General features: G+C 37.2%; 1 protein-coding gene across 2 annotated transcripts; it reads right to left on the reverse strand.

Annotated features, from left to right (window-relative positions):
• Positions 1-3,526: 3,526 nt before the first annotated feature.
• On the reverse strand, positions 3,527-27,332 carry LOC115451903 (heart- and neural crest derivatives-expressed protein 2). Of its 2 annotated transcripts, XM_030180312.2 has the most exons (8): positions 26,859-27,332; positions 20,394-20,489; positions 19,127-19,237; positions 18,783-18,869; positions 17,434-17,624; positions 16,584-16,676; positions 14,507-14,641; positions 3,527-4,342 (listed from the first exon to the last, which is right to left on the reverse strand). In XM_030180312.2, the coding sequence occupies exons 2-8, from the start codon at positions 20,476-20,478 to the stop codon at positions 4,247-4,249; spliced, it is 798 nt and encodes a 265-aa protein (XP_030036172.2). In that variant the 5' UTR covers positions 20,479-20,489; positions 26,859-27,332; the 3' UTR covers positions 3,527-4,246. The 2 variants fall into 2 exon arrangements, with proteins under 2 accessions (XP_030036172.2, XP_030036173.2); XM_030180313.2 differs by lacking the exon at positions 16,584-16,676 and having other exon boundaries at positions 26,859-27,330.

Raw genomic sequence — 27,332 nt, forward strand, 5'->3', positions numbered from 1 at the left:
AGACTATGTTTTGGTCGCGGTTGTGCCTGAAAACCTTTCTGTGAACACAAAAGTTGTTTTTTTAATTGCTTTGAATAACGACACGAGCTTGCCGTTCGCCTGTAAGCGATACGACCGCTCATAAACAGTAGAAACACCATGCAATACCTTTAATTGCAAAATATTATTTGGTATTCCACTGCGCTCGCCATCCTTAGACATGAGATATTAAGTCTTATTGTTGTGTATGTGGGATATTTACTAATAATAGAGGCCGGCGATTGGTTTTTACTGCGAAACGTGTTTATTCCTAGAATGACAAAATGAATTGACAATTGACAAGCAAACATAGACAATCACATAGACACACACATATATAATAAAACAGATTAAATTAAATTGGACTTTTACTCAACACTTATTATGTCCAGTAGTTGCACTGGCTACAATGTTCTAACCGGAACACAAGTGACTACACACTGCTGGCGGCCGAAATACACATTGCTGTGGTACCTACCCAGACGGACTCTCGCATATGAGAAACCTACCACCAGTAAAAGTACAACTTAGAACAAGATAGACAACTTAGATACTTGCGTCAGAGGAAGCCCGCAGCCCCTAATGCGATGAAGAGAGCTACCGTTGTAGTCATCATCATCATCTCAGCCACAGGAAGTCCACTGCTGAACATAGGCCTCCCCCAAGGATCTCCACGTCGACCTGTTGGAAGCGGCCTGCATCCAGCGACTTCCCGCGACCTTAGCTAGGTCGACCATCCACCTTGTAGGCGGGCGTCCGACATTTCGCTTGCCCGTACGTGGCCTCCACTCTAGAACATTTCGACCCCAACGGCCATCGGTTCTTCGAGCTATATGCTCGGCCCACTGCCACTTCAACTTGCTAATCCTATGGGCTATGTCGGTAACCTTTGTTCTCCTACGGATCTCCTCGTTTCTGATTCGATCTCGTAGGGAAAACCGTTGTAGTATAGTAGTTCAACTTTTTGCCGCACCATCAGGCTTTGGAATAGTTTGTCGGCGTTTGTGTGGGATCTGGGATCAGCCTGTGTACATCTGGTTGGATTATGACTATATTTGAATGAAATTGAGCAAGATTTCTTTTATTTACATTTATTAACTCGTACGTTAAACAAACTGTTCAATACACATTTTGACACACGGAACAACAACGCTACTCGGCGGATATCAATAGAAACAAAATACGTTTACGAAGACACCTTTAAATACATTATCTTTATTCAACACAACAGACATAATTGTGTCGACTGAGGGGTAATCATCTATCGTCAGTCGTCATTCTATTGGCCCCCATTCCACTTACCATCAGGTACAATGGAGTCAGCCGTGCGCGTTTAAAAATATATTACCATCTTTTGGCAGTCGGGTAAACCTCGCAAAGATAGCCCAGAGGCTTAATTAGTTAAATACGATGTTAAATCAACGGTTAAGTAATTATGCACACATTCCCGCCATTTATAACTAGGTAGACAGAGGCGTTAGTGCACTCTTTTTCGCAATGTGTATTTCATGATGTGATAGCCGAGTGTATTTTATATGCTTATCCATAAGGGTCCGTTCAAGTATTACGTAACGCAATTTTTGAAGATTTTTGAACCCCCCCCATGTAACGCACCGTAACGTTTTCCTGTACGCCCCCGCACCCCCTCCAAAAATAAGTAACTAAAGTTAATATTCTTTTCTAATATTCACAATTATTTTACGCAAAATACCGGAAAGTCGCTAAAATACCTTTGTTATTGTTTTTAAATATAAAATCCAATGTTACATAACGCTTTGTACGAACCCCTCCCGCGCCTGTTACGCATCGTAACGTTTTTCAAGATCCCCCCCCCCCCCCCTTGCGTTACGTAATACTTGAACGGCCTTACCCAACAAAATTCGGTGTTACAATTATTTTTTTCAAAATTGGAAAAAAAACACAAGAATACTTAAATAACATAATATTTATTTCTTTGGCAATTTCAGGCTACGTTTAAACATTAAATACAATATTTTACAGTCTAAAACGAATATAAAATAATTAACGTTTAATACTAAACTATCGTAAATCGTTATTTAATAATAGTTACTTCAAATAATTCATACAACGGTTATTCCATACATACTTAAAGAATGTATTGAATATTTTCACAAAATGAAATCTGCGTTGGGTAATACCGGATAAAGGGGTAATTACGTTATCTCAAGATTACAGCTAAACTGTTACTAACATTAACTATAGTAAACAACTATGGTGTATAATGGCAAAATAATACTTCAGGAAAAGATACAGTAAGAAGTGAAACGGGCTGCCAAGACAAATGTCCGCAGATTCAAAACCCAAGCAGGCCTTTGACTTTTCTAAATTTATGAATATTCTTTGAATTATCGCTTGCTTAACGACGGAGAAAACATCGTAAGGAAACCTGCAAATCTGATAAGTATTCTATAAGAATTTTGAGGGTATGTGAAGTCTGCCCGCACTACAGCGTGGTGGACTAATGCCTAATCTCTCCGTAATAGAGAAAACCCCCGCAGTAGGTCAGTATATAATATTATAATATTATTGTATATTTCAGGCTATATTTTCTGTATTTACAAATATTCTCGCATTTAGCAGTAACCTTGAAACAATGGAATTACCCGTTAATCCGGTATTACCCAACACACCCAATCAACCACATTAGACACACACAGTGACTGCTTTATACCTATCTCTTTACTACACGGCAGTACTATACAGAAACAAAAACGACGGACTTATTAGACAATGTATACAGAGTCATTTTGACTTCGCGTTACTAAATGAAACCACATACTTATCTACTTGAAAATAACACTACAATAAGTTACTCGAACCGTAGATGTCAATAAATATTAATATAATAATAATATCAGCCCTGTATTATATACTTGCCCACTGCTGAGCACGGGCCTCCTCTACTACTGAGGGATTAGGCCTTAGTCCACCACGCTGTAGTGCGGATTGGTAGACTTCACACACCTTCGAAATTCCTATAGAGAACTTCTCAGATGTGCAGGTTTCCTCACGATGTTTTCCTTCACCGTTAAAGCGAACGATAAATTCATAAAGAATACACACGTGATTTTTTAGAAAAGTCAGAGGTGTGTGCCCTTGGGATTTGAACCTGCGGACATTCGTCTTGGCAGACCGTTCCACATCCAACTAGGCTATCGCCGCTTAATATTAATAAAAAGTAATTTTAATTTTACGCGCCCTAATGCCACTACTTCTACTTTAAGAGAATTCGTCGCAGCGACATCATACTTTCAGTCAGAAATACACGCAAACGCCATATTAGCATTAAACTACAAAATGACGAAAAATCAAAACACTAAAACCTTGATTTTTCGTCAAATATTAGTTATTAATGTATTATTTTTGGCATAATGTCAGCGAGGGTGAATCGTATGTGGTTTCATTTAGTAACACAACGTCAAAATGACCCTGTATATTTCTACACTGACTATTGAATGCAATTGACTACTTGGGCCTTGATTCTCTATGTCACGCGTTATTTTTTCAGTATGTATGTGTGGTATATATATCCGCTCAGATAGCGACCTTACACAAGGTATTAAAACCCGCCATAGTGGCCCACGTGTCGCGTTCCGGGATCAGCCTGTGTATATCCAACAGGCGTAATTGTCTTTTAGAGTATTATTTATCCCAGAAACATTATTTCACGCAAAGCTATCGTCGGTTGTAAGCTAATTGATTTAAGCGAAATTTTTTTGCGAAACTAATTTTCATACATAAATAAAATCAGCACTTTTTTTTGTTTTTTTAACGTAGTTAAAATTTTTCGAGAAAAAGTCGCTAAGTCAATTATCCTTCAACCGTGGATATTAATTCGCACTCTTAATAAAATAATGACCCATTCTAAAATTGCCAATTTGTGGGAATCGTCAAACAACCAATTTCTGTTTGCGTCCTTTTAGTTTTTTCCCTTTTCTTTCATGCTATAGGTTTCATTTTTTACCTATCTTTAATAAGCTCAATTTATAGCAACCTAAAAATAAAAGGTAGCAAACAAAAATTAGTTTTCCGACGACTGCCACAAATTAACAATTTTGAAATAGGTCATTATTTTATTAAGAGTGCGTTATATCGCATTGAGTGTAATTTCAATAAATATTGTAAGATTTCACAAATATAACCTGACGTGACTCTTACGACTGTCATAGAGAAAAAAGGGCTCAGAATGTTTCAAATCACTGTGAGGTTATGTTTGAAGGTTTTGCTCGGTCTTCAGTTCTAGTGCCCAAACATGTTGCGGCCAGCCGGTTCTTCCTTTCCCCCGTTTCTCTGCTGAACTTTGCTGTGGACAAAAGGTATTGGTTACTATTTTTAATACATATTTCTATAATATTTACGCGCTGGAGAGACTTGTTAACGTTCGCAAACCAGGCAAAGATTCTCGAGGCCAAAACCCGGCCCGATGGACATTTTTTTAATGCCTTTACTGATGAGACGAGCGTACCGTAGTTCGTAATTTTTACTGGTGATAGGTCTCTCATATGAGAGCCGGCCTGGGTAGGTACCACCGCAATGTCTATTTCTGTCAAGCAGAGTGAAGTCACTGTTGTAGGTTTGAAGAACATTGTAGCCAGTGTTACTACTGGACATAATAAGACTAAACATCTCATGAATGGCGAGCGCAGGGGAATACCACTTTGTAATTCAACGTGTTGGATGGTGTTTCTGCTTATGGATCGTATCGCTTACCATCAGGCGAACGGCAAGCTCGTTGCCTCATTTAAAGCAAGAAAAAAAACTCGAATAAATACAAATGTCATACTCCAATCTTCCAAATAAATGGTAAGAAATGAGTAAGGAAAGGAACCTTATTTCGTCTATGGGGTATATCCGTATTTTTGCAACCACCGGCATTCTCATCAAAGGACAAAAACTAGTGTCGTCCTTCAAAGCAATAAAAAAATAAAAAAAATAAATCGGCGATAGCCTAGTTGGTTGTGGAACGGACTGCCGAGACGAATGTCCGCACGTTCAAAACCCAAGAGCACACACCTCTGACTTTTCTAAAATTATGTGTGTATTCTTTGTGACTTATCGCCTGCTTGAACGGGGAAGGAAAACACCGTGAAGAAACTGCACGCCGGAGAAGTTCTCTATAGGAATTTTGAAGGTGTGTGAAGTCTACCCGCACTACGGCGTGGTGGACTAAGGCCTAATCCCTCTCAGTAGAAGAGGCCCGTGCAGCAGTGAGACAGTATATAATACAGGGCTGATATTATTATTCATTTATATAATAAATAGATTTGAATGACACCCAGAATATAATACACATCCTGGATTGACGTATATATAAAACTGCTTGCGGAAATCGACTTCTGCAAGTTTAAATTGCCAGTATTATCAAATGCAGCATGCGGAGATCTATTTATATCTAAAAAATGCTGTAAAATCTCAACATCCATAACACGTGTACCTGTATATAAAAAATTAAACAGTGTTTACGTTATAAAAGTTTTACGACTTCCTCTGTTTGTTGTAAATATCTACTGACTTTTTGGTAAACTGTATCTTTTACTTCAACTTAGATTATCATCGTTGCAGTCCACAGCTGGACATGAATAAAATGAATCCGTCCTAGCCGAATTTCAGCCACGGCGGCCAATCTCAACGGAGATCAGACAGATATTATACTGCAAGAGTGGGTGCAATACACAAGCACTCTGTTCCTTCTCATAGTCCGGTGAGACGACATGACCGGAGAGAGATCAGCTGGACCAACGGCTTTACGTGCTTTCCGAGGCACGGTATCACACCGCCAACTACCTGACCGAGCTGCGACTGAGTAATTTTTAAGATGGAAAAACCCAGTCACAATTATTTTGTCCCGGGATTCGAGCCCAGGACCTCAGCGCAATAACCGTACATATACCGTGTACAATTTCAACTACGCCACCTAGGCAGTCAACTGCTGGACATAGGCCTCTTCCAAGGTCCAGAGAAGAGCCCGGTGTGCTGTTTTATGCATCCAATCGCTGCCTTCTTGTAGAAATCCTTCCGCCATCTCACCTTGTAAAATTTTCTGACGCCCAGCGGCGGATCTCGGCACACGTTGCGTTTACCAAGTCTTTCTGTTTCTTTCTTTTAATTATCTATACTTATATTATAAAGAGAAACAGTTTGAGTTTGTTTGTTGGTTGGTATGAGGTAATCTTTGGAAATAATGAACTGATTTTGAAAATTCACTAATAGGAAGCTATGTTACTCCTGAGTGCTATATTGCTGTGCTAAGCGCAAATGCGATATCAGGGAAACCTTATTTCGAGATAATCGAAGTTTTGTAAATATAGTTTTGTATGTAAAACTGGGATAGAGAAACTCTTTTAAGGTTTTTTTTTAATAAGTTCTAAACAAGATACCGTTATTTAAGTAAGTTCATTAGATGGGTATCTCTTTAAGCTATCTGACGACGTAAATATCAAGATTTTGTTTTTTTTTTGAGATACCGCTTTTGAGCATAATGGCCCACGTAAATTTCGCATTCCGGGATCGACCTGTACATATCCGATTCCAACAGACATAATTGGGTACCGGACTCATTTTTGTTCTTTACTATTATCAAATATTTACATAATATAAATTATAACACAGAAGGAATTATTGAAATCCGGTAAACAATCAACAAGTTATAAGTCTTTGAATTTCGGTGGAAGGGGTAATTGAAAAGAAACAGTAAAGAGACAAAATACCCACATGTGACATCATCGGGAATTACGACGCGTGCGAAAGAAAGAGATGAAGCGATATCCCCACATCGCGCCCACTTCTGCACATTACAATATTTTAAATATGAATTACTCGCGCATTTTTTAACCAATATTTATGCAGTTTTCGCAAGAGTGCTTCTTTTTCGTATTATTAACCGTTACATATAGAATAATGTACAAAATCAAGCATAGGCCGGTCCCCTATTGTGTTGACTGGCGAGGAATAATAATCTCTCGTCAGTCGACTGTTTATTGGACCCGACTCAATGACTAAATATAAAGAGGACAGGCCTCAAAAATTAGCTATATGAATAAGTTATATTTATGTTAGGCAAATCGACGCAGAATTGTCAATATATATGTCTATCTCTTTTACTCAAAGCTTACTTGGAACGCAACAAAAAGACAAAAATAATTGCTTTCTTCGCATATGGGACTATTTCGTTTACTTCAACACACTGGGACCGCCTTGCGGCAGAAACGCCATTTGTTGCAGGCGAGTCAGCAAGTACATGTAGTGTCAGACGATGTAAACAAATCTTCATAAATATTGAATTTAAAGTAATATAATCATATTCTCAATTGTTCAGTGTGTTTATTAGTGTATTTGTTAAGTTTCGAAAATGACTCAGTGTTGTGTGAAAGGATGCAAATCGAATTCACGCAAGAAAGACCCCGAAATATCTTTTCATAGGTTAGTAACTGTTTTTACCGAAAATTAGCAAATATCTTTGTATATTTACTTTTTGGATTTGTTTTTATCAATTAAAATGATATGTGGATCTGGTTTGTTAAGCTTTGGACTCTTTTAGGCGTGATTTATACACATTAAAATCATTATGTTTGTTTACACACGAGCTTAGGGATGGGTGGGTGGATTTGTTTAGAAATTATTGATATCGATATTTTAACAGACGCCCGTTTATCAGTTACGGTTTTGTCTTTGAAAGAATGTTAGAGCACACATCAATATTGTATTATCCAGAACGACAAACTAAGTGAAATTAGAATATTTTTTTAAGATAACCACAAAATTTAAAAACCAAGGCAAAATGAATTGAGAATATTGAGCGACGTGATTGGAATCCTACACCAAATACATATTTCTTTACATTTTGAGAAGATATGCATAAACCACACGTTTAATTAACGCGAGTAAAGATAACTGTTTTCCAACAATATTCCCGATAAGTAAAATAGTAATGATTATTATACTTCACCTAATAGTAATATTACTTTAATATATTGCTATGAATAAAATTAGAATTGTTACATAAAAGAATAGATAAACATAAAAGAAACAACATAAAGATGAAATGTAAGATATATTTTTACAATTGGCGGTCTTATGTTTCGAACAACCTTTGCATGCACGGAAATAGATACATAATCATATTGTTGTTATTGCAAATAATTATTATAATTGATTATCTTAACCACCATTTTACGGTCATTGATTTTAGTTTGCTGAACCATAGTTATGTTTCTCGATCAAAGAGCATAATAATAAAATAAAATAAAACCAACCAAATAATTGCTGGCTACGCTATCTTATTCCATTTATCATGTATTAAATAAATATCTTAATCTGTAACTTAAATTTTTAGCAAGGAATAGTGCAACATACAAATATAGATCAAACACAACTGGATGTTTGTCACAACAGGTACTGCTTTGTTTAACAATTGTTACTTATAAATCACTTTCAGTTTGTTTGTTTACATTATGGTTTGTTATATTTATATTATGGTAGTTCCTAACCCCTTTCGTATTTGATCTTTTTGGGGCTTGTTTGTCTCTCTTAATTCTTCGATGTCGATACAAAATTTTCGGTACTAGCATATCACTATTGTAAGGGGCGGAGTCGGCGCCATTTTGTTCAGGAAATGTGCCGCATGTCACGTGACCATATTACCCATCCTCTATACTTCTTTTATCATTGACCCGACTCCACTTAAATCAGGTGCAGTGGCTCTTTACTACGCATAAAAAATGGTATTCGTATATTTGTTCAAATATCTAACAAGGATTCTTTCCTTTCTGCTTTGCCATAGTGGTGTAAAATACGAACATCATCCAGCTCTGAAATGGCTCCGCCCAGACGCCTATTGCAATGTTTCCACGAAATAATTCAATCAGTATTTTATTGAGTTTATCTGTGGCGCAGAGGGCCATGTGGCTCTGAGTAATTACGAACCGCGAGTGACGAGAGGGAGCGGCTGAGAGGGAATATTTATTTTTTTACACACAAAACAGGTTACAACATCGATATATCGCAGTCTTAATAAAATAATGACCTATATCAAAATTGTTAATTTGTGGCAGACGTCGGAAAACTAATTTTTGTTTGCTACCTTTTTTTCGAAGTTGCTATAAAATTGAGCTTATTAAATTGAGCTTATTATATAGGTAAAAATGAAACCTACAGCATGAAAAAAGGGAAAAAACTAAAAAGTCGCAAACAGAAATTGGTTGTTTGGCGATTTCCACAAATTGGCAATTTTGGAATGAGTCATTATTTTATTAAGAGTGCAATATGTACTACGTACTAGATTTAGCGTTCCGAACATTCACTGTATTCAACTGAATTGAACTGCAATTCATTCAAACTGACTAGTATTGTCAATATTGACAGCTTGTGGTTGTGTTTGGAGTGGTGCTTATAACATAAGAACTCGAGTCTAAGTGTAAACCTGGATGTCAATAAAAAATATTATCCAAAAAAGTAAAATTATTTGTTGTTCAAGTGAATAAATAGGTCATAACAGTGACGTTTCGGTTGTCATTTTAGTTCATATTTTGAACTAATAGTTTATATGGACGTTCGTGTCTATAGAATATACGTCAATGGGTTACAAACATAATATAGACGGTTGTAAGCTAATTGATTTAAGCGACATTTTTGCGACACAGTTTCATACATATTTTAAATCACTCACTCACTTTTTTCTATAAGCGGCGATAGCCTAGTTGGGTGTGGAACGGACTACCAAGACGAATGTCCGCAGGTTCAAATCCCAAGAGCACACACCTCTGACTTTTCTAAATAATCATGTGTGTATTCTTTGTGAATTTATCGTTCGCTTTAACGGTGAAGGAAAACATCGTGAGGAAATCTGCACATCTGAGAAGTTATCTATAGGAATTTCGAGGGTGTGTGAAGTCTACCAATCCGCACTACAGCGTGGTGGACTAAGGCCTAATCCTTCTCAGTAGTAGATGAGGCACGTGCTCAGTAGTGGGCAAGTATATAATACAGGGCTGATATTATTATTATTATTTTTACTTTTTTCTATGTTTTTTTAAACTAATTAAAATTTTTCGAAAACAATGTCGCTTAAGACAATGAGCCTTTGAACCGTCTATACGTACTTAAAGCTACAAATGAGATTCTTTACATAATTATAACCTAACTTGTGTTTCGCAATAAACTTATAATAGTTCGAGTGATATTACTAAGTAATAATGGTAAAGAAAAAAAAGTAATACTGGAATCCCGGGTCGGGCCAAAATGATAGTCACTTAGTTGTTCCATCTTAAATATTATTCAGTCGCAGCTCGGAGTCAGGAAGTTGGCTGTGATACCGTGCCTCGGCACGTAAAGCCGTTGGTCTGATCTCTCTCCGGTCACGTCTCACCGGACTATGAGGAACAGTGAGTGCTTGTGTATTGTACACACTCGTGCACTATAATATCTCCTGTCTGATCTCCGTTGAGATTGGCCGCCGTGGCCAAAATTAAGAAGGAATCGTATGTAAACAGTAGTATTGAAACAAGTTCCGGATTTATATTTTTTATGAGTGTAGGCCACTTTATTTCCGCTGCCCCATGTATGTTGTTTTGTAAAATACTTAATAATTTTCCATTTGTTTGTATTATGGAAGGCACTGAAGTTAAATAAACGAATAATTAAATCGAGTGAGCGTCCTCTGAAATCTGCCGGCCCTAAGTGGCTGCCGTCCATAGGCCGCGGACTATACGGCCTATTTACAAATCCAGGACTGATTGGAACAAAATTGTATTGTACAAATCGCTACATCTCTAGTCTCGCACCGCCCGCCGCCACGCGACCAGATCTCACTAGTCTAATAATAATTATGCTGAAACACTGTAAATCGAGTTTTTATTGATGCTAAACAGTTTCCCGCCGTTCAAAGAACGTTCTGGAACTTTCCCCAGGGAATGAAAACTCCTTTCATAAACTTTATTAAGTCTATATTGTGGCAGAGTTCTAAGATTATATAAAGCGGACATTGGGAAGAGCTATACAAATATTTTGCGCTTGTGATGGTTCAATCTACCGAGAAATATCAAAATATCAATGTAAAGTACCATTTCTTCCATATTTGCACGTTTTTAATACGCATTTCTTCATAATTTCTGTAAATATGTCACTATTTTTTTCCATGCCATAATTTGCAAGTTTTTAATGTGAGTATTAGCATATTTACTGTAAATATTATTTTTGTATTAATATCTAAGGACTTGTAACACGAACAATCGGTAATCACTTTTGGAGCAAAAATTTGATCCTGATGTTTAGTTTATAACTAACTACTAATATATTGTTTAATGTCTGATAGCTATTTCACAAAAAAAATTACCGCGGCTCACCTAGATATAATAAATTTATCGACATGATATTAAAGGTAAATGATTTTATAGTATTTTGTTATTGCTTTGAATGAGAGACGAGCTTGCCGTTCGCCTGATAAGCGATACGATGCATAAACAGTAGAAACATCAACACCTTGAATTATAAAGTATTGTTTCGTATCCCACTGCGCTCGTCTGAGACATGAGATGTTAAGTCTCATTATGTCCAGTAGTTACACTGGCTACAATGTCCCTCAAACCGAAACACAACAGTGACTACACACTGCAGCTTGGCGACATTGCGGTGGTACCTACTCAGGCGGACTCTCACATATGACAGACCTACCACCAGTAAGAATTTATTTATTTATCACACACAAAACAGTTTATAATCGGGTACACATTGTATGCAAAATTGCTTAGTCTTTTAATAGAATCATAATTCAAAACTTGTGTTCCGGAATTAATATTAAATATTAACGAGATATCAAATGTGAAATTATCTAATAGTAACTATTAAAAAGCAGCGATAGCCTAGTTGGTTGTGGATCGGACTGCCGAGACGAATGTCCGCAGGTTCAAATCCCAAGGACACACACCTCTGACTTTTCCAAAGTTATGTTTATATTCTTAGTGAATTATCGCTTGCTTTAACGGTGAAGGAAAACATCGTGAGGAAACCTGCATATCTGAGAAGTTCTCTATAGGAATTTTGAGAGTGTGTGTAGTCTGCGCCCACTACAGCGTGGTGGACTAAGGTCTAATCCCTCTCAGTAGAGAAAGTCCGTGCAGCAGTGGAACAGTATAGAATACAGGGATGATATTATTATTAACTATTAATGCTAACTGCAATGTAAATTAAAGTAGTTACACCTCTACCTACCCTGAAAAGGGAAAGGCTTGCTATAACTGTAGCACTATCGGTACAGTAGTACTGGCGCCTATAAGTGCACGCACAGACACCGTTATCTACATTTCAAGAGCGTTCCCCAGTGAATCAGAGTCAAGTGGCAACGTGTGGTGCAGTATACATACTTTATACATTTCATTTTTATATTAGTACCAGCTTTTGCCCGCGGCTCCGCCCGCGTTATAAAGTTTTTCGGGCTAAAGTTTTCCGTTATAAAAATCACGCTATATATTTTTCCGGGAACTTATATTCTTCCTAGGGTCTCAAACTGTCTCCATACCAAATTTCATCGTAATACGTTGGGTAGTTTTTGAGTTTAACACGTTCAGGCAGACAGATGCAGCGGGGGACTTTGTTTTATAATATATTTTTGTAGAAATGGTAGTTCCTGAGATTAGCGCGTTCAAACAAACAAACAAACTCGTCAGCTTTATATAATAGTATAGATAATTGGTGCAGTTATATATGTACTTTTAAGATGTCCCCCCTTATTCATAGACGTTATTTATCTAAGGACGGAGAATTGCTGTGATAACAAATCTGTTTTTCAGCTTTGTTTATCTGACAGCCAACTAGATTCAAATTGTATCTCGATATTAGCCAATCACAACGGCCTTATGTCTACGCACTACAAAGGCTGCCATGCCGTCAGCACTGAGACACAGATTTATAATCACAGCAATACTCCGTCCTTAGATAAATAAGGGCGTTCATTTTTATATTTGTATAATATCAGCTCTGTATTATATACTGTCCCACTGCTGGGTCTCTGCTACTGAGAGAAATTAGGCCTTAGTCCACCACGCTGTAGTGCGGGTAGACTTCACACCCTCAAAATTCCTATAGAGAACTTAGCTATGCAGGTTTCCTTACAATGTTTTCACAATCAAGCGATATTTCACACACACTTAACTTTAGAAAAGTCAGAGGTGTGTTTGCGTTTCGCATCGGATATTCGTCTCGGCAGTCCGTTCCACAGCAACTAGGCTATCGCCACTCAAATAATAATAGTTTTATATCAATGTCTAACATTCGCGTAAACATAAGAAATCATTAGGGGTTTTATAAGTACCTTAATAAAGTGTATTAGTGTATTTCGAAGGTTGAAAGTCTAATTTACTTAAGCAACATTTTTTTTACGCCACTAGTTTCACACATATTTAAAATCAGCACGTTTTATCCTAAGATGTTTTATTACATAGATACGTTGTCCGAGCTCAATACTGGCAAGACGAAAGCAAGGTAATTGCCCGACATTATAGTCAACCTCTAACCACTGTCGCGGCTAGTCGGCTTACTAACTTTTGTATTTTTATAAATAAAATACCTTCCTGTGTTTTTAGACAATGTACAAATTATACTCCAACTGTGAATGAAAAACCTTTTCATTTCATACGTTAGTAATAAGTATACACTATTTAACCTATTTTTAAACTAATAAATGCATTTTATTCGACTGTCATGGCGACGAGGCGGTGGACGCTCGGGTCCACTCGGGCTCTCTCGGGTCCACTCGGACTCTCTCGGGTCCACTCGGGCTCTCTCGGGTCCACTCGGGCTCTCTCGGGTCCACTCGGGCTCTCTCGGGCCCGCTCGGGCCGTATCAATGCGAGCCGCTAGGGCTGTGACTATAGTAAATACTGCGCTGTTTTTATGTGCAATTTTGTTAGTGTATGACGCGTCTATTTGTAAACGTCAATGGTTTTATCTATGTTTTTTTAAATTAGTTAATTTTTTTCGAAAAAGTATGTCGCTTAAATCAATTAGCCTTGCAACCGTCGATTTGTATGTCTGTCTGTGGTTTTGTAGCTTCTATTCTAACTTAGAACGGACCATCGGTAAATATGTACTACGTACTAGATTTAGCGTTCCGAACATTCACTGTTTTCAACTGAATTGAACTGCAATCCATTCAAATGGACTTTAGTATGGTCAATATTGATAGTCCCTGGTTGTGTACGGAGTGGCGCTCATGATATAAAAACTCGAGTCTAAGAGTAAACCTAAGAAATATTAATCAAATAAGCAAAATTATTTGTTGTTCAAATTAATAAATAGGTTATAACAGTGACGTTTTGGTTGCCATTTTGGATCAGCTTTTGAACAAATAGTTTATACGGACGTTCGTGTCTATAGAATATACGTCAATGAAATGGACCAATTGTGATACGATATTTAAATTAGTTTTAATATATAAAAATCGTAGGCAAAGGACATCAACATACAGCCAACTAACCTGAGCGTCAGCGGGTCTTCTCCTCGGAGGGGTGTGGTGCAGGTCGGCTCTGAACCCTCCCGCGGGCTCTCCATCCGTCTCCAGGACCTTCAGCAAGTACGAGATGTAGGAGGTCGCCAGCCGAAGTGTTTTGATCTGGACAAAAACAAAACGGAATAAAACATTAATTTAATTTTGGGAATATCTCATTGCCTCGGAAGAGAGCTCAAACTTTTGATCAGTTATAGACGGGTTTTAATAATATTCTTAACAGTTGCTAGTTATGGACAGTTTTTTGACAGATACCAGTGATGAACAGTTTTTTTTACTTTTTGACAGTTACCAGTAATGAATAGTCAGTTTGTAGACAACATTCACGTATTGGCTGAGTATTAAAATACAAAAAAGCATGGGAATGATATCGATAAGTCTCTTGCTATGATATTTCATACCCATACATAATTTTAGTGTTAACGATTGTCAATGTGCATATCGCTACAACCCTGATAGAGTATTGATTATCATCTAATTGGTGTAATTATGCCGGCCTGTTTGTATCAGAGGCTGATCTCAGACGCGTACGTGGGCCACTATGGAGAGTTTTAGTTGTGTGCGATCACAATTCGGACGAAAACAAGTAATTATATTTTACATAAACGGCTAGTTTAAACTTTTTTAATGTTTCGAATTGATGTATTTTTAATAATCAAAATGGCAGTGAAATTTGTGTCTCCCCCCCTGTAGTTTAAACTTTGAATAACCGTTTATAAAATCAAATACAAAACCCGCTATAGCACTCCACGTAAGGCTCGCATAATTGTGCTAAATAGCAATAATCATCTCTCGTCAGTCAACACTATTTAAAACTCTGCGTACCATCAGGTGCATTGGCTCACTTTGCGTGCCCTTCTTAAGCAATATCAACCCTGTATTATATACTGTCCCACTGCACAGGCCTCTACTGAAAGGGTTTAGGCCCTAGTCCACTACGCTAAAGAGACATTCGAAATTTAAAAAAGAATAACAAAAGAAGGGGCCTCTATAATATACTGTCTCATTGTTACACAGGCCTTTACTGAAAGGGTTTAGGCCCTAGTCCAACACGCTAAAGTGACATTGGAAATTTAAAAAAGAATAACAAAAGAAGGGGCCTCTATAATATACTGTCTCATTGTTACACAGGCCTCTACTGAAAGGGTTTAGGCCCTAGTCCAACACGCTAAAGTGACATTGGAAATTTAAAAAAGAATAAAAAAAAGGGGCCTCTATAATATACTGTCCCATTGTTACACAGACCTCTACTAAAAGGGTTTAGGCCCTAGTCCACCACGCTAAAGAGACATTCGAAATTTAAAAAAGAATAACAAAAGAAGGGGCCTCTATAATATACTGTCTCATTGTTACACAGGCCTCTACTGAAAGGGTTTAGGCCCTAGTCCAACACGCTAAAGTGACATTGGAAATTTAAAAAAGAATAAAAAAAAGGGGCCTCTATAATATACTGTCCCATTGTTACACAGGCCTCTACTGAAAGGGTTTAGGCCCTAGTCCAACACGCTAAAGAGACATTCGAAATTTAAAAAAGAATAACAAAAGAAGGGGCCTCTATAATATACTGTCTCATTGTTACACAGGCCTCTACTGAAAGGGTTTAGGCCCTAGTCCAACACGCTAAAGTGACATTGGAAATTTAAAAAAGAATAAAAAAAGGGGCCTCTATAATATACTGTCCCATTGTTACACAGGCCTCTACTGAAAGGGTTTAGGCCTTAGTCCAACACGCTAAAGAGCCATTCGAAATTTAAAAAAGAATAACAAAATAGGGGTTTCTATAATATAATGTCCCATTGTTACACAGGCCTCTACTAAAAGGGTTTAGGCCCTAGTCCAACACGCTAAATTGACATTCGAAATTTAAAAAAGGAAAAAGCAAGAAAAGGGGCCTCTATAATATACTATCCCATTGTTACACAGGCCTCTACTGAAAGGGTCTGACTTAGTCCAACACGCCGAAGAGACATTCGAAATTTAAAAAAAAAAGAGAAACAAAAAAAAATTGGGGGTAAAAGTTTGAGTCTCAACCGTGAGGCATGGTTACCTTGGTCATCTTAGTGTCAGGCAGCACATGGGGTATGTGCTGGCGTAACTTAGAGAACGCCGTGTTGATGCTCTGGGAACGTTTCCTCACCATCTGAGTAAATGGTGAGATGCTTTTAACCTATATATATATATCAATGTTACTTGTTTTAGCGTCAAGAGGTGGTTAAGAATTGCTTAAATAGCTAGTAGTCTTCGAAACGTTGGGAGGAAACTAAAACATTAAAACCGCGATAAAATCCGAAAAATGTTTAATTTTAATGCTTAAATAGCTGTCAAAACATCACCGGTTCGTAGTTTAAACCTTATTAAGAGGCAAGATGGCGGCTTGACTTACAGCTGATCGAGTAAATTTATATTTTAACTAAGCATAGCTTTGCCAAATTTTTATAAGTAAACCTGTATTTTCCCTGTTTTTGCAACATTTTTCATTATTGCTCCGCTCCTATTGGTCATAGCGTGATGATATATAGCCTATAGCCTTCCACGAAAAAAGGGCTATCCACCACAAAAAGATTTTTCAGTTCAAACCAGTAGTTCCTGATATTACCGCTTTCAAACAAATAAACTCTTCAGCTTTATATAATAGTATAGACTAGACCTGGCGTTTCGCACACTCATTGTTTTCAACTGAAGTGTACTGCAATGCGGTATTGGTTGCCATTTTACTTGCACTCTATTTTAATCGCTTTAGCACTGCATGTTTATAGTTTGGTCGACGACTGATGTTCATATGAACGTGTTAGAACTAATGAACGAATAGTTTATATGAACGTTCGTGTCTATATTATAATAGTTCATTATTTTATTAAGAGTGCGATACTATGTTTTAGTATGTACTTTATTCTTACCTTAGATAACTTCGTATCCGGCGGCACATTAGGTATACATTCTCTGAGATCTGAGAAAGCCGTGTTTATACTCTGAGTCCGTCTTCTCTCCTTCTTGTTGGCTGTGGTTCTTCGTTTCGCTACTCTGATGAAGGAGGGCGGCGCGGGGCGGTCGTAGCGTAGAGGGAGTGCTTGCATGTCGCAGTCGAGTCCTGGGAGTGATTATGTTAGTTAATTCTGGGTGTGGTTATTTTATTTAATTCTGGGTGTGATTATGTTTTTTAATTCTGGGGGTCGTTATGTTATTTAATTTTGGGAGTCATTATGTTATTTAATTCTGGGTGGATATGTTATTTAATTCTGGGTGGATATGTTATTTAATTCTGGGGGTCGTTATGTTATTTAATTCTGGATGTGATTATGTTACTTAATTCTGGGAGTGATTATGTTATTTAATTCTGGGGTATTTATGTTATTTAATCCTGAGGATTGTTATATTTGGTCCCGACTTTTGGGAGAGCTAATAAGATATTGGAAATGACAGGTCTGGTATGGTACACTCTACGTAATACTCAATAGGTTATCGTCGTCAAGAAATGGCGATTACTGCTACGTAATAAAAGTTTAACAATAGAATGAAATAAAGTGACATTTAGTTCTAAAGATGCTAGTCTTATTCTCTACCCGCCCTGTGGAATGGGGGCGAATTTTGGAGAATTCCACCACGGTATCCCCTGCCTGTCGTAAAAGGCGACTAATAGGGGCCATCGGGGGGTCGTCGGCGGGCGGCTGGGGGCCGTCCGCCCTTAGTGTACGTTGCGCACATCTCGCACAATGTGATGACCACCGAGATGGACGGCAGCGTGGAAGGTAAGCCTCATGCCGCCGTTGACGCCGAGAGCGTCCTTCGGTGCGCGGGGGCTTCGGAGCCCCCCTCCCCCCATAGGAGACTGGCCGCAACAGGTGGCACCGCGCAGGGTCGACTGCAGACGAAAACTTAGACATTTCCGTCAGAGGAAGCCCACAGTCATCCCTAATGCGTCGAAAAGGGCCACCGCGGAGTTTTAATTAGTATACCGTGCGTTGTATACAGGTTAGGGACTCGGCCCATCCCTTTTTAACTTTTGTAACAAATTTAATTTTTTCTAAACAATGTCGCTTACGTCACTTAACCTAGAGTCGATGTATTTTCGAAAGTAGACTACAATCTTCCACACATAGCGAGGCCGACTTCCAGCCGGCCACCCCCCACAAACACCAAACTCTCACAGTGACTCTTAGCAAACACACTACAGTGAAACACGGAAAAAATACACACACGTAAACTAGATACAGTGATAAGTTTCCACAAGGACATTACGGACACTTACCAGCATTGTTCTGCCCATACGTGTGGTGTAAAGGATGATGATACGCGTCGAATGCCTCGTTACTCGTTATTTGCATCTCTTCGTAACCTAAAATGAATAAGTTATTAAAAAACGGTCCTATGTACTTAACAGTTTGTTAAACAGACATATGGTTGTAGTTTGCGAATTCGGAATTTGCGAAAATGGAATTTTACCGATATGGAATTTGGCAAACCTGGAATTTTCGAATATGGAATTTTATGGATTTGGAAATTTTACGAATATGGAATGTTGCAAATATGGAATTTTGCAACATTTTTTAAGCATTTCGCTAAATCCTAGAATCAATAAAATGTAACACTTACCATAATTTCGTCCTATGTAATGCGTATTGTCGTGATACACGTCTTGGGAATCGAACTCTTGACCATCTGCGTTCGTGGCCGGCCAGTACACTCCACCATCCATTGGGCTGCCTGTTAAAAAATCTCAATTTTATATATTAAGTAAAAGATGCTTGGAACTAAATTTAGCTAAATTCAACAGACTTTAACTTTACCCTTAGCACGAATGACTTTGTTTAAATTAGTAAATTATGGCCATGAATTTAAATCTACAGAGAATAGAGCGTTCAAACAAAAAAGTTTAAGACAATAGAAATTGGCATACAGAATACCATTCCACACTAATTTCACGATGATACCACGGTGTTACGAGTTTACTTTCATAGCGAATGGGGCTTGTTTACGGGCACAATGACACCACTACACCTGATGGTAACGAGTGGGGTCCAATACGTCGACTGACGAGAGATTACCCCTCAGTCGACACAATTATGTTGGAACTGGATATACACAGGCTGATCCCGGATCGCGACACTTACGTGAGCCACTATGGCGGGTTTTAACACCTTGTGTATTTACAGTACTATTATATTTAAGCTCCTTTGTTGATAAGACCATTTTTAATGTGGTATTTACGTATATTTAATAAAACAACGTTTTTCAGGGTCTTGTCAGTTCCTCTTTTTTATCTTTATTTAAGCAACTTCGTCATATTTTTATGACACTGTCCCTGCGTACGTCCGTTTTTGTTTGTGTTTACTCATGTTTCCTACATCTTTCTGCTGCCAAGTAATAATGTGTAGTCACTGTTATGTTCTGGTTTGAAGGACATTGTAGCCAGTGTAACTACTGGACATATAATTAACATCTCATGTCTCAGGCGAGCGCTGTGGAATAACAAACACTTTGTAATCCAAGGTGATGGTGTTTCTACTGTTTATGGATCGTATCGCTTATCATCAGGAGAATAGCAAGCTCGTCTCCATTCAAAGCAAAAAAAACCTGCGTTGCAATTAATATTTCATCAGTTAGTGTTTTGAACTATATATAAAATACATATTATCCACAGCACCCAAGTCAGATACAACTCCCCCATCGTCTGCCTTACGTTAGCTAACATATTTTATATTTATTATTATTATTTTGTAACTAACATGTACGTGTCACCTAATTTGAATAAGTTGTATACATCTATTTGGATTCTGACTAGCCATTAATCCACTGTAATGTAATTAAGATTATTATTGTCAGTAATATGTTTAGTGTATCTTTATAAATAAATATATACCTTGGTGCGACGGCTGACAGTAGAATGGCGGCTCATATCGCTCGAAGCACTCGTCTGATGGTGACATGCTGCCGTAGCTGGACATCTGGCGTGGTCCTAGCAAAATAATTACAATTAACAATAATATGAAATTAAATGTTTTATTTAAACCCGTAAAATTTTATACATTATTAGCTTTAATTACTGTTCATACGTTCATTATAATTTACTAGATTTTGCTCGCGGCTTCGCCCGTGTGAAGGAGTTTTCCGGAATAAAAGTCTTGCTAAAAAAAGTGTTACGTGCCGCTATCCTAGCCGATGACATCGGGCGTTTCCGGAAGTATTCGGCTGCGCGGGCAGGCTGGCAGAAGAGAAGATATGTCACGCGGCGACTATTCTATTATTATTCTCTCTGGCTGGACGTTGTCAAAAGAATGCCTAAAATTGTATTCTGTAATTATTTTGCTAATATAATGTTTACTGTAAAAGAGCGTTTTACATTCAGAAGTGGGATTATACAAATGATAATTTGAAGTTACATTGAATTCGAATGTGAAGAGAACTATCGGAATAAATCTGTGGTGAATCATTGAATGCCAAAATTAAAATTACCAGATTCTCAGATTTTAGTTACCATGGCAACGTCTACGTCTGTTGAAGTAAATATGTTGGGAATGCATATGGAATTGATGTCTGCACATTACTACGATTCACGACATTCATAAGAAAAACTTCGTTATGCCTGCTGCTTGGCTCACTGAAGAGGCTGTTTTTTTTTAGAAACTAAATCATTGGAGACAGGAATGATTGGAGTCATGTGTAGTCAAATCGGTGGCGCAACACTTCAGGCTGACAATGCGAACGTGCGTAACTGTTTAATTTATTTAATCTGATCTGTCTGTGGCCGTGAGCCTTTTGATCATATTCTGTCTGTAGCCATGACCATTCTGATCATATTCTGTCTGTAGTCATGAGCCTTTTGATCATATTCTGTCTGTAGTCATGAGCATTCTGATCATATTTTGTCTGTAATCATGAGCATTCTGATCATATTCTGTCTGTAGCCATGAGCATTCTGATCATATTCTGTCTGTGACCATGAACATATTCTGTCATTCATTGTCTGTGATCATATTCTGTCTGTAGACATGAGCATTCTGATTTGTGTTGCTGGGCCCCTATTTGTTTTAAAAATATAGGTACCCAATTCAGTTCTACTTTCTCAAATTTATTTTTGTGAATACCTTACGGTATTCACTTTGCAGGATGGCCGATGTTACGTGCCGCTATCCTAGCCGATGACATCGGGCGTTTCCGGAAGTATTCGGCTGCGCGGGCAGGCTGGCAGAAGAGAAGATATGTCACGCGGCGACTATTCTATTATTATTCTCTCTGGCTGGACGTTGTCAAAAGAATGCCTAAAATTGTATTCTGTAATTATTTTGCTAATATAATGTTTACTGTAAAAAGAGCGTTTTACAAAAGGATCCGATTTAATTATATTTATGGCTCACTATTTTGGTCATAGTGGCTTCCACATAAAAGATATATGCTGTCGCGGACTTTTATTTCTATCTATTTAAGACCAACAATCCTACAGTACATCATCTTTTTCTAACTCCAACGGTTTAGGCAGCGTACGCTAAGATAGCATTTTTTTTTCGACTTACTTGATATGTATAGTTTATATTATGAAAAAATTACACAGAATCATTATAAATTGTAGCCTATGTGTTATTCTGATGTATAACCAATATTACTGTAAAGTTTCACCATCTGGTCTGATGTATAACCAATTTTACTCTAAAGTTTCATCCAAATCAGTTCAGTAATTATTTCGTTAAAGAGGAACATAGAAACATACATCCATACATCCACCCTCACAAACTTTCGCATTTATGATATTAGTAGGATGTTTAGCATTCAGGTATATTCTATGGACACGAACGTCCATATAAACTACTAGCTTTTGCCCGCGGCTCCGCCCGCGTTATAAAGTTTTTCGGGCTAAAGTTTTCCGTTATAAAAGTCACGCTATATATTTTCCCGGGAGCCTATGTTCTTCCCAGAGTCTCAAACTGTCTCCATACCAAATTTTATCCTAATACGTTGGGTAGTTTTGAGTTTAACACGTTCGGGCAGACCGATGCAGCGGGGACTTTGTTTTATGATATATTTTTGTAGAACTTTTTAAGAAGAACAATCCCGTCATACATTATTGTTGCATAACTTTAACCGTTTACGCAGCGCACGCAACAGAAGCTCTCAAAACTAATAAATTGTCCGCGTTTTTGCATCATGTTTCATTACTGCTCCGCTCCTATTGGTCATAGCGTGACGATATATAACCTATAGCACTCCAGGAACACAGGGCTATCCAACACAAAAATATTTTTTCAGTTCGAACCGGTAGTTCCTGAGATTAGCGATTACTGCTCCGCTCCTATTGGGCATAGCGTGATGATATATATAGCCTATAGCATTCCAGGATCAAAGGGCTATCCAACACAAAAGAATTATTCAGTTCAAACTCCTAGTTTCTGAGATTAGCCGTTACTGCTCTGCTCCTATTGGTCATAGCGTGATGATATATAGCCTATAGCACTTCACGAACAAAGGGCTATCCAACACAAAACGAATTTTTTGGTTGAAACCGGTAGTTCCTAAGATTAGCCATTACCGCTCCGCTCCTATTGGTCATAGCGTGATGATATATAACTTTGAGCACTCCGCAAACAAAGGACTATTCAACACAAAAATATGTTTTCAGTTCGAATCGGTAGTTCCTGAGATTAGCCATTACTGCTCCGCTCCTATTGGGTATAGCGTGATGATATATAGCCTATAGTACTCCACGAACAAAGGGCTATCCAACGCAAAAAGAATTTTTCAGTTTGGACCGGTAGTTCCTGAGATTAGCCATTACTGCCCCGCTCCTATTGGGTATAGCGTGATGATATATAGCCTATAGCACTCCACGAACATAGGGCTATCCAACGCAAAAAGAATTTTTCAGTTTGGACCAGTAGTTCCTGAGATTAGCGCGTTCAAACAAACAAACAAACAAACAAACAAACTCTTCAGCTTTATATAATAGTATAGATTTGGTCAAAATCTGAACTAAAATGTCAACCAAAACGACACTGTTATAAACCATTTATTCACTTGAACAAAAAATATTTTTACTTATTTGCCTAATATTTTTTATGCAAATCCAAATTTACACTTAGACTCGAGTTCTTATATCATGAGCGCCACTCTGTACACAACCGCAAGCTGTCAATATTGACCATACTAATCCGTTTGAATGGATTGCAGTTCAATTCAGTTGAACACAGTGAATGTTCGGAATGCCAAATCTAGTACTTAGTATATATCGATGATGTTTAGAGTGAGTTACCGCAAAAACGTATTTTCTTTCTTTCAAGAAGCTTATCAAGAACCGGATAGCTAGTAGCTTTCTTATTGCTAAAAGAAACTCAGGTACAATACTCCGACAGCTAACTCAAACAGATACACGGATGTCTATTATCTGAAGTATGTGGAATATAAACAGTACATGTGTGCCCCACGTGCGCGCTCCGGACACTTGACACAGCTTCATACTACAAAGATTTATACAAATAAATATTAGTAACTAGGGATTATCCGATAGCCTAGTTGGTTGTGGAACTGCAGGGACGAATGTCTGCAGGTTCAAATACCCACAGCACACCTCTGACTTTTTAATTATGTGTGTATTTATGAGTGAAGGAAAACATCGTGAGGAAACCTGTACACCTAAGAAGCTCTCTATGTGAATTTTGCGGGCGTGAGAAGTCTACCCGCACTATTACGTATTAAGGCCTAATTCCTCTCAGTAGACGAGGTTTGTGCAGCAGTGGGACAGTATATAATACAGGGCTGATACAGGCTAGGGTTTGAGATACAGTTTTGCTCTCATGTGCAATGTCAGCTGATTTTAAGTTCGTCGCTTCTTAGTCAGAAATAAATCCAACCTTAAACTCAATAAAATAAAGCAACAAATCCGTCATATACCTAATATAGTTAACTTTATGTGTGTTTTTTTATACTTTTATTGTTTTTCAGTGTGTGTAGAAAACTATTTAAGTGTAAAAGAACATTTTTTGAAAAATTATTTTATGTCTTTTATCGTGGTTTATCTTTCCAAATCAAAAAAATCCTTGCCAATGAACACTGATTCCTGCCTAGAATAATTCGCTAGGCTATTGACATTAAAAATCATCCAAATTTCAATAGAGATGGTTAAAAGCTTGCACAAGTCTGGGATCCAGTTCTACATTTAATTAAATCGGAACCCAAAAGACCGGACAGACTTCAAGACACTGAGCTCGTTCTGCGTAGATCGGACCGTCAATTTTTTGTTGTATATTTGTAAAATGTAGGTAGATATTGTAACTTTTGGGGCAACCAACACCTCAGTCCCCCCGTGACCAAGAAGGCAGCAAAATTTTCGAAACTAACAGAATCCGAAATTCGTTTAGGAAAGAATGAAGTATTATTAAACAAAAATTTAGCGTAGGAATCAAACTATACGCCGCTAAAGTCAATGTAACGTTACGTTAGCAAAAAATTCTAAACAGAAGTCTTATTCGAACTCAAGTGGGGAACATTTTTTGTTGAAACGTAATCTATGAATTATCTACACATTAGTGTTACGAGTAGCGAATGTTTAAAATATTTTCAAGTTCATTTTTAGGTTATTAGATAGGCAAGACTCAAGATACAACTCGGATAACTTAAGTAAATCATACGTTACGCATAGGTATTCCAAAGACTTAAATACTCTGCCTTTCTAATACCTATGTTTTATTATTAATTTTGAATTTTGTGGATGTTAACTGGTTTTTGTGGGTAGAACTTATTAGTATTGAAATATATCGACCCCCAAGAACACAGTCTCATCTGCAAAATGTCTAGTTGCAGTGTGAAGGTTTTAAGTTAAATTAAAATATAAATATCAATTAAGTACTCATTTCAAAACTATTGATTGTTATCAAAAAAATTATTGTTATTAAAAATGTATTTAATTACGACTTTGAGGTGAGTAACTGATATTTATATTTTCACACTGCAACTAGACATTTTGCAGATAAGATTTTGTACTTGGGGACCGTCTTTATATTATAAAAAATAAATAGTATACCGCATGCATAATTTGTGACTACGATATTAACAACTTCTGGGTGTAATCGCGGTTTTTTTATATTATATTTTTCTCTCGACGTTTCGAAGACTGCAGCCTTCGTGGTCACGGGAGGAACTGAGGTGTTGGTCATCCAAAAAGTCAATTACAATACCTACCTATACTTAACAATAATATATTTTCCCGAAACGCGACACACGTGGGCCACTATGGCTTAAACACCTTGTGTACGGTCGATATCTGGGCGGATATAAAATATATCCTACCAGGATTGATTGAATTATCTTTTATTATTTAAAGTTATGGTTGTTTTTGCAACTGTTATTTGTATTAATACCTTTTTGGTAATAATATGACGATAAGCTCGCCCTATCAAATAACTTACTATTACAAAGTCCTGGGTTAATTTTTACCGTTGCAAATTATGTATTATTTTTTTTTCTAGTTAGAAAAATGTCTGAAGACAATAATTTATGGTTCTTTTTTTTATTTTGTTGTAATTATAGAGAACTAGCGACCCGCTCTGGCTTCGCTCGGGTATAACATAACAAAATAACAGTATTTCTCCACTATTTAATGGATGTTATTATACACAAACCTTCCTCTTGAATCACTCTATCTATTAAAAAAAAACGCATCAAAAATCCGTTGCGTAGTTTTAAAGATTTAAGCACACATAGGGACAGAGAAAGCGACTTTGTTTTATACTATGTAGTGATTTCCACTGAAAAATGTGATATATACAAATACATTAAACTAACTATATAGTTAGTTATAGATTGGACGTCAGGGCCAAAGTTTTACTTCAAAAGTTATTACCAATTGGTAATAAGTCGCTGTCTTATTTGAAATGTCATTATATTAATGCAAAAATAACATATTTACAGGAAATATGATAATATGCGTATTAAAAATATGCAAATCACGTTATGGAAAAATGTGAAGTATTTTACATTGGTGTTTTGCTATTTTACAATAGATTGAGTAACCATTGCATGAGTATATAAATTTTTGTATGACAATCTTTCCAATGTCCGCTCTTTATAATCTTAGAACTCTTTGGATATAATATATAATTCAATTTGCATGCCAAAATAGCATAGAACTTGTAATAATGAGTCGAAGTGAGGTTCCTAGTTGCGCATTCGACTCTTCGGGAAGAAATCGTGATTTTCAATTTATGTAATAATTCCCATTAGGTTAAAGCCATTTCATTCTTTGTTTCATATTAAGTAATTAAAGAGCTTTTAATTTTTTTTTCTGGTTACAAGCACTTTGTTGCTGCTATTAATTAATATTGATAAATAGGTTACTTACTGTTTTATGTGCAAGACGAAATCATTCAGACACCATATTCGGCACAAATTTAAATAAAAATAATCCACATAAACACAAAAAAATCGATAAACACCTGTATAAGTTTTAAATATTTACTGGCCACTGTTTTTTAATTTTATTTAAATACGTCAATATTAATATTCACTATTTTCACACATAAAATTGGAATTATATTTTTGTTTCCTTTACCGAAAAAGTAACCTTTTATGTTTTTGTTTATAGATTAAAATCTTTTTACAACACGACTGTCGCTTTTTGACGAAATGTCAAATAACACAGACGAGATGTGGGAAGATCCGCCTATCCCGTACTAAAGATTAAAGAATGCAACAATGTCCCCTCTCCCGAAGGAAGATGGGAGTGGCTTAGCATTTGGCTGTAAAAAGGTCGTATCTCCATCTTATTTCAAAAAGGCGGGAAATGAACTTTAAGAACGAGTCATTAAGAACGAAT

This window comes from Manduca sexta, unplaced genomic scaffold (assembly GCF_014839805.1).
Source record: "Manduca sexta isolate Smith_Timp_Sample1 unplaced genomic scaffold, JHU_Msex_v1.0 HiC_scaffold_63, whole genome shotgun sequence".
NCBI lineage: Eukaryota > Metazoa > Arthropoda > Insecta > Lepidoptera > Sphingidae > Manduca > Manduca sexta.

Bases quoted from the DNA above. Each gene is read 5' to 3' on its own strand.
- LOC115451903 (XM_030180312.2), bottom strand. From the start codon at position 20,478: ATGTCCAGCTACGGCAGCATGTCACCATCAGACGAGTGCTTCGAGCGA. The intron at 19,238-20,393 runs GTATATATTTAT...ATTTTTTAACAG, and splicing joins CTGTCAGCCGTCGCACCAAG to GCAGCCCAATGGATGGTGGA. The intron at 16,677-17,433 runs GTAAGAATAAAG...CCATTTACTCAG, and splicing joins CGGATACGAAGTTATCTAAG to ATGGTGAGGAAACGTTCCCA.